Here is an 8,732-nt window from a genome sequence, read left to right as displayed (position 1 = left end):
TAGTGTTTTAAGCAGCCATAGTAGGGAGTGTGTGAGCCCAGGGACGTTTAGCTGGTGGCTGCAATCTAAAACCTCATCAGTAGATGCCACTAAATCCTACACACTGCACCTTTAAGACTGATGATTTATTGCAAATGAAGATCCTTTGATGAGGCGAGAAAATTCAGTCATACCCTTTCAATTTATCGAAAAAAAATAAAAATGTAAAGATGTCATCAACACTTGACACCAACTCCCAACAGGTCTCAGATTTCCAGCTAAGCCCGATTCGAGTACCTGCAACACAAAGTTGCGCCTTGATTCAAATGTAAGCATCATGTGATATTATAAACCTTCTCTGAGTGAGGTCTGAGAGCTGGATGACTGTGACGCGTAAACCCAAACACTGAAAAATGCTGCTAGCAGATTTTTAAGGTAAATTTGCACAGCTGTGTGTTGATGTCATAGCAATGTACTGCCGCAGTTCCTCATCGTCACCACTGGAGGTCAGTAAAGACTCAGGGTTCACTGAGGTCAGCTGTCACCTCCACCTGTGGCATCAAAACACATCAACTCTAGGGAAAACTCTCAAAATATTTTTTTTTTTAAAAAAAAACAGAGAGCTTAGCTTCTGTGAACAACTGCAATAGTATATAGTTGGAGGCAGCAATCTTCACGAAGTTACAGTACTAGGACATGCATTTCATGTTTGATGACAGGAGTTATGGCTACAGATTAACACTGGCTCTTGATGATATATGTATATATGTATGAAAAATAAGTATATACCATGATAATAAATCTGTGTTTAAATGTGTGTGTATGTGCCGGGGTGTGTTCCTCCTGAGTTTCTGTGAGATAAAGGTCTCTGTGTCTTTAGGTCTGCTGACTGTCTTAAGACCGGCTCTTGAGGCACAAGGAAACATAAAAGATTTTTTTGTTCCCCATTTAACTTTTGATGCAGCTTTTGACAAGCTGCGCTTCCCCGGTGACATACCGCGTTAAATACCACATCTGCCCAGTTACGGGTACCTGAACGGACGATCCTGCAAGTGAAACTATTATCCAGTGGACAGTGTGATAGTTGAAGTTACGGCTTGTGCCTTTGGACCGCTGCCAGATCCCAGCTGTTCTAGATAAGAACAATCCACACACTGTTTGACTGCTAACAGTATGAAAGAGCAGCTGAGCCGCGCGCCACGGTTGTGCATTTGTCAAAGTCTGTGTTTAACTGTGAGTGTGTGTGTGCTAGTCTGTCAGCAGATTTAATGTAAGAGCAGATGTGTTGTAAACCAGCTGATGCGATTAACAACAGCTCCATCCTCTGAAGAGCCCTCTCGCACCCCGTTCACAGATGTGTTTTCAGTGTTCACGTAACACCTTTTTTTTTTTTTATTTACTACGAGCAACAAGCTTAACCTAAAACAAATCGGCACTGTGGCACTGTGACTTACACTCTGTTATCGGTCATTAGAGACACATTTACACTATCTATTTTCACATAGGCCTACTGTGTACACTACAGTCCTGACCATGCCTTAACTTGATTTGTTCAGTTTATGTTCTCATTTTCCTTCCTCTCTAAGTACACTGACAGCAACAAAAACTTGAGTCAGATTCCTTGTAATCCACTTCTTGTGACAGCACAGAGGTGGATTTATTTCTTAAAAGAGCAATTTGTAAGATATGGCCAGAGGTTTAGACAGAAACATTCAACTTTGCAACGTAACGTGGAAGACCTTTATTGCGTTGTCTTGCAATACCACTTTGTACCAGCAAGTGGCGACAGTCTGATAGTCCCCAGTTCTGTTGACTGTGGTGACTCCCCCTGTAATCCGAGGTCGGTGCCACTGGAGCCATAGCTAACTGAACCGTTTGCTTATTAGCTAACGGTTCAGTTAGCTACAGCCACAAATAGCTAACAAAAGGGAGCAGCTGTTGGTCACTGTGGTGCTTTGCTGCCCCCTATGTTCCAAGAGTTACCTTCAAATTCTGGCCATTTTCTCAGAATTACATCTTTAAGGAAACTTAAAGTAACATGACAAGTTATTTTAAAGTTTCACAGACGAGCAGCTGAAATCATTCTGACTGGAAAAAAAAAAACATCACAAGCACGGCCCAGCACAGGAAGGCAGGAAAGTTTCTGCAGCATCAGTGAACGCGGGTGAGGGCGAGATGTCTGCACAGAGACAAGAGTATGCGAACAGGCTCCCACCCACACTGAGGAGGAATCGCACCACCCGTTTCAAATAACAGCTACAACGACATAATTAAATCACTGGCAATTAAAAGAGATTATTGAGGCAGAGACATCAAGTCGCATCCAGAATTGTGCGTCTCGATATATCACGTTGACGCCTCTGCCAGATAAGAAACCCTTATTCCCACAGGTGCAATTAAACAATGTAGATATATAGGCAGACGGCAAAGAAAATTGTTAGCACAGAATAATTGCAAGGTAGACTCGAATGCACATCCCAAGAGATTTGTAACCCAATCATTCACTCAAGTCAGCATCATCCCACCACACAAATGGGGAAACATGTTTATATATATCTATGTAATCTCAGTGATGGCTGTAACTCGTGATTTAAATCTTTATAACATCAGTTTGTGTTACATTGCAGTGTGTAAGTGTGTGGTTTATTTCCCAATTGTCACAGCAGCTGTGTCAGTTGTGTGTCAGCTGATGAAAGTCTGCCCTGTTGCCCTCTGTGAGTCAGACTTTCAGATCGTTTTTGAGGATCTGACTCAGTTTCAGCGTTTCCCTTTGGCCTGTTTCCCACCCCCTAACTGAAGTTTACTCGGTTGGCAGGCGGCTGCCATCCGATCTTACAGCTATATACAGTAAGTGGACATTAGGGCTGCTGGCTGAGCTAAATATTTGGTTGTCTCCTTGGCAACAAATACAGTTCTATTTCGGTCTGGGGCTCCGGCTTGTGCTCCCTCCCACTGCCAGACTCGGCACCCGCAGGTTAAAGTGTGACAGTCTGGTGTCAACTAATAATCTATCTTAGATTATCTTCACTCCACCCTCACTAAGGTCTGCAACCACTTGTTAAGCATGACAGTTATGCCGAAGGTAGTTATTCATGGTTAACAGCTGTGCTTTGACTGCATTGGTCGATGTGCTCCAGTGGTGTGATTGTATTGGCTGCCCAGAGTGCCACTCAGCTTGAAGGCCCCTCCCGCTCTGTATATATTCTTGGGGTACAGTGAGGCTGGGCCTTGCAGCCCTCTCACTTCTTCTCAACCAATACTTGACTGACCACATCTGCAAAAATGATGCAAGTAAGTATCATTTTAACAATCCTATGCATTCATTTTACTCTTTGTGTTCTATGCCTCAGACAGCAGATAGCAGAGCTAGGTCATATGACTGAAGGTGACAGCTGCTCGACATGTGCCAGCTCACTGCTCTGTCATGCTGATGGAACTGAATCAGCTGTACTATGCTTCAACCGCACCAGCTCTTCACACTTTAACTGTGTTTTTGTAATGTCTGCCTCGGAAAGGTCTGGACTCCTCAGATTTCTTTGCCTTTTATGGTCAAACTATTCATTACAGGCCTCGTATGCATGCCCATTAGTCACCTAATGCATGAAAAATAAGTCAGCTCTCCAGCTCATTCCATTCTTCCGGTAATGATTCAATTAAGCTTGTTAACATTTGTCCATTTCATTCTAATCATATCAGTCTCATTATTCAGAGCCGAGCACAGAGGTGGCAATGCATTCTGGTCTCCCCGGACTCATAAACTGAGTAGATTACAACAAAGACCCTGTATCATTCTGGCTTTTTGTTGGCCACAGGGGCAAACATGAGTTTGGAAGAAGGCACAGTGAGGGGGGGGCGGGGGGGCAGTTAAATTACATTAAAGGATAAAATGAAATGAAGTCATGTGGAGGCTAACAACGACACAGTAATCTCAAACTCCCCTCTTGTGCTGAACAAGCCAGCAGAGGTAGAAACGTCTTTTTCTGTATTAGTTCAGAGTAAAATAATTCATCAGGAATACATATTTTAGTCATGGTGGCTGGATGCGTTTCTCTTGTACATGCCCTGAGTGTTTCTGGCCAGTTGCTAGCCTGGATTCTGTCGCTCTGCCAGTAAGGGGCATCTCTTACAGCATACAGTATGCAGATTCCTCAGTGTCTGGGATAGACACAGGGCGACTGCCAGTACTGACCTCGGCCCAGCCCTGCATTGCTGAAGCCCCAGTGCTGTGTGTTATACACATACTTTACAGCTGGACTTGATCATGGAAAGAATGTCGTGCTACTTGTCATTTACTCTGTCATTTCACGGTTAGGTTTATCTTTCAGAGACAGCTCTTTGGACCCAGATCCATCCTCTCATGTTCTGCCAAAACATAGCAGTAATTCCATTAGCAAGAATTTTTTTTTTCCACCCCAACAACTGCAGGGCTTGATAAATGAATAACTAGATAAATAAATGAAACTCCCACAGATCATTAGAACTGTTGAGCCTCCCTTAAAGGCTTTCAAGAAAAAAAATTTGTTTAACTTTTGCAATTCAGTGATGTTTCCTCAAATTATGAAAATTAACAAAGCCCCGCCTATAATTCTGTTACTTCTTGACATCACACTGTGTCACCACGTCACACATTTGCATAAGTTATGCCTCGGGACTAGTTTGTCACGTGAAGAATTGATTTGACGCAGCTGCTCTGTTGCTGTTATAAGCGGTGCTGGCTCAGGCATGCGTGAGCTGACCAATCAGAGAAGACTTGATATTTGGGAGGGGCATATTTTGGGACACAGGACATAAAACAGAGAGTTTCTGACACCTTTCAAAAAAGGTGATAAAGCGAGTTGTGTGCATATTTTCTTCAAAATATATATATTTGGGCCAAATAATTTCCTGCTCCGTGTCACTGTGTTTCTGGTCGAAAGATAAATCATTGTGTCCAGTGTGCTTGGAATCAGATTTTTGTAATATCTCATAACCTTCTACGTTATCATGTGTTTAACTACTTCATTGTGAGTCATGACCAATCAAAGGGCGGCTAATGTTGTACTCGTTGCCCGGCTTCAGTAAACAATTCCCCAGACACATCATTTTGACAACGTGACAAAATGTTGAACACTGGCAATCTGTGTTTCACAACCAAATAATAGATTGCTCAAGTATAATTAACTAATCATGACACAGCTCAGTGTTCCCCTGCCACATGCACGGTAGCACCGCGCCGAGATTTTCTGCTGTTCTCAGCTGGTTTTTTTTTGTTTTTTTTTTCCACTGCGCGCTTGCCATCCAGTATTGCACATAGGAAAATGTTACTTGGTCTAACAACGGCCGTCCCTCATCATTTTTCAACATTTCTAGCCTCTGCCAAAATCTGCGCGGAGGAAAATGGGCCTTGGCCGTAGCAGGGCAGGAATGAGCTGGAATCTTTGAGCAGTCCGTGGACGGGAGTATAATTGAAAACACATGTTTTGTAATTTCCAAGGATGAAGAGAGGATTGGGGAGTTGGCTGAGGCTGCTGCTGGTGCTGTTTGTTGCCTGAAGGTGCAATAATAATTGGATCTAGTAAAACCCAATAGTATTTCCACACAATAATGTACTGTATTACTACGGGCAGGCAGAATGGTGCAGTGGTTAGCACCGTTGCATCGCAGCAAGAAGGTTTTGGGTTCGATTCCTTTACCTGTTCTCTAGTGCTTGCGTGGGTTTCCTGCAGGTGCTCTGGTTACTCTTCAGGTTAATACTCAACGAGTTACTGGAGTTGGGTTCTGGGTGCTGTGCTTTACTTCACCCTGCTCCTCAGGGATGGGTTAAATGCAGAGAAGTTTCACCACATTGCATGTACTAAGTAAAGATCCCTCTCTTCTCTTTCCTCCCCGCACTTTTTCTACACAGGGTATGATCATAAAGAACATGTCCTTCAAGGTTGGGCAGACCCTGACCATTGTCGGAGTCGCCAAGCCTGATGCTACAAAGTAAGTTCCTGCATAAGATCTTGATATCTGGAATTGAGCTCATCTCAGTCAAATTGGAAAAGTTAATCTCTTCTTGGTTGTTCTTGGTGCTCAGGTGACATTTCAGAGGTGTCTAATGAAGTTAGCATGCTAACCTGCTAGCCCTGGGCCACTATAAACCTCTTTCTCCCGGTGGTATCAAACTCCTGTGTTAATGGCATGAACACCAAAACTCCCCCAAGCAGTGCGGCTAGGTGCAGTCATGGATGTGTAGAATAGCAGCAGTTAGCCGTTACTCTGGTTATATACTGCCCCCTATGTGTCTGGAATACAGATTCAACAGATGGCCAGTTCATATTCATACATAATGCACCTTTTAATACAATGATACTGTTGGAATATAACCACGTCCATTTACTCCATTACTGTACAAATTTAAGGAACCTGTATTTAATGTAGCATTCCCATTTTATGCAAACTTTATCCTTCTACTCCTGTTCAACTCACACGGGGAAATATGATTATTTTCATAATTCTCATTTGTCTGAAAGCTTTAGATACTAGTTACTTTTCAGATGACACATTTTGTATGATGGGGTGAAGACATAATGATCTTACAGAATATGATGCACTGCTGTTGACTAATCTACCAAACAGTATATTAATGCATCAGTAACACTAATCCAATCATGTCAAATATAAGAGTAACACACTCATAGGGGACATTTTATTGCATAATGAGTAGATTAAATATTGATAGGGTTTTGAATGCACTGTTTTTACCTGTAGCGAAGCAGTGTTTTACAGTGTTGCATTAAAAATGGACAGTGATATTTCTTTTCACCACAGGATATCAGGACAAGGAGCTTTCTGTGTGTGTCTGGATAAGGCTTGACTTTGTAGCAGAGGAGACGTGTCATAAGGCTGAAACCTTCTTCCCTGTTCAACATTCTGTTTAAAGTCCTGTTCCTCCTCTTTCGTTTCAAGGAGGACATGGCTGAGGCTAAATATATCGATTCCTCTTCTTTCTTTATAGCCTGTGCTGATTTTAATTCCTCCTGCCAAATGCAGCAACTGAGCTGAACTTGCGGGCCGGTGTTTATGCGCACACCAACACAGGGGGAGGCGGAGGTGGAATCTATAATCTATCTATAATCAGTTACAGTCGGTGACTACCTATAAATTTCCCTCCAGTAATGTGGGCGTGATGAGGATAATGGTTAGCAGATGAGAAGAGCTGCTGAGGTCGTCCCGATATTTTGGCACCCTCTGCCTCCTCTTTTTCGAATATGGGGAGCCGTTTCAAAATGCAATCAATCTCTTTTTGTTGCACCGTGCCGCAGTTTTGCAGTGAACATTGGCCCGGACGATCAGGACATCACCATGCATTTCAACGCTCGCTTCAACGCCCACGGAGACGAGAATGCAGTGGTCTGCAACTCTTACCAGGGGGGAAGCTGGTGTGAGGAGGTCCGCGATGGAGGCTTTCCCTTTGTACAGGGGGAGGAGTTCAAGGTGTGTGTGTGTGTGTGTGTGTGTGTGTGTGTGTGTGTGTGTGTACAGTGCATCATCTAATTACAGTAATTCTAAATATCTGATTTAAATCAAATCACCACGCTGCTGGGAACTGGTGTTACATTTGAAATGCCCAGTACTGCCACTGCAGAAGTTCATTACATGGCATCTTCTTCCTCTTTCTCTCCCCCCCTCCCAGCTCGTCATTGAATTCACCCCCACAGAGTTCCTGGTGAACCTAACGGACGGCTCGATAGTCCACTTCCCCAACCGCATGGGCGCGGAGAAGTACTCCGTCATCAGCGTCGACGGGGAGGCCCGCATCAGAAGTGTTGAGATCAAGTAAACCCCCCCCCCACCACCCACCTCCTCCAAGACGGAATCCAGTGTCTGTTTTTCTTGACTAGCATAAGGTCCCATGTAGCCACGGCTTTCTGGAGTGCATCTGGTATTAGTAGTGCCTTACATGCATATCTCACAATGTACTATGCGAGACATTAGCTTCATGAGCAGATGCAGATGCAAGCAGCCTTAGACAGAGAGATAGACAACACTCTGCACAGCTAATGGCTAAACAGCGAACCAAAATATAAAGTAGTCCGTGTTACCTGGCGGCTATTTGCTTTATAGTCTGTGTTTAGTTGAAAAAGTGTTTTATTTAATGGGATTGTTGGTTCTTTAAGGTGCCTTGATAAGCTGCACGCTCTTTAGTTTTTCCCCTTGAAACATTCCACCTTTATAACTGAGTATGATGCTTGCCTTTACAACATGTCCTATTAAAGAATGTCCTTTTATGATAAACGTGGACTTTTGTGACTCCTTGAATTTGTGTTACACAAGCACATTATCCAACACCTCAAATCTGAGCCATAATATCTGCTCTGATACTGCCTTTACGTTAGCGCCTGTTTTTTTTTTTTTTAAAAATCCATTCTCATTAACCACATTTGAGATTTGATTTCTGTCCTCTAGAGAAAAATCTGTAAATGGGTCCTATCGAGGTTGTGGCGAATCAGCCCCAATATTTTGGAGCTTTCATGGCCCAGGATAGATTTTTCGTCGGCTAACCTTGAAATTGGCATCGCCCTGGTTCCCATGTCAAAAAGCCCAGGGGATTCTTGAATTGGATTTTGGATTATCGCTAAAAAGAATGACCTGTTCGCCTGTGAAGACGGACTAGTGATGGAGTCTACGTGTTTGGCATGACGAAGTTTAAAGTCTCACTCTCATTTAGCCTGTTAGCAACACCATTTTTAAGACACGTCAGCGCCTTATAATATTTCTTGTGGGACATT

General features: G+C 43.3%; 1 protein-coding gene across 1 annotated transcript; it reads left to right on the top strand.

Moving 5' to 3' along the window:
- Positions 1 to 3,179: 3,179 nt before the first annotated feature.
- LOC119013265 (beta-galactoside-binding lectin-like) lies at positions 3,180 to 8,242 on the top strand. The gene is made up of 4 exons (XM_037087602.1): positions 3,180 to 3,270; positions 5,864 to 5,943; positions 7,266 to 7,437; positions 7,637 to 8,242. The coding sequence occupies exons 1-4, from the start codon at positions 3,262 to 3,264 to the stop codon at positions 7,781 to 7,783; spliced, it is 408 nt and encodes a 135-aa protein (XP_036943497.1). The 5' UTR covers positions 3,180 to 3,261; the 3' UTR covers positions 7,784 to 8,242.
- The last annotated feature ends 490 nt before the right edge of the window (positions 8,243 to 8,732 follow it).

This window comes from Acanthopagrus latus, chromosome 23, assembly GCF_904848185.1.
Source record: "Acanthopagrus latus isolate v.2019 chromosome 23, fAcaLat1.1, whole genome shotgun sequence".
NCBI lineage: Eukaryota > Metazoa > Chordata > Actinopteri > Spariformes > Sparidae > Acanthopagrus > Acanthopagrus latus.
Note: the sequence above shows the minus strand (reverse complement) of the source record. Positions and strands in the feature narration are given on the sequence as shown.

Excerpts from the sequence above, each read along its gene's own strand:
- LOC119013265 (XM_037087602.1), top strand. Across the intron at positions 5,944-7,265 it reads GCCAAGCCTGATGCTACAAA|TTTTGCAGTGAACATTGGCC; the intron begins GTAAGTTCCTGC and ends ACCGTGCCGCAG. Across the intron at positions 7,438-7,636 it reads TACAGGGGGAGGAGTTCAAG|CTCGTCATTGAATTCACCCC; the intron begins GTGTGTGTGTGT and ends CCCCCCTCCCAG.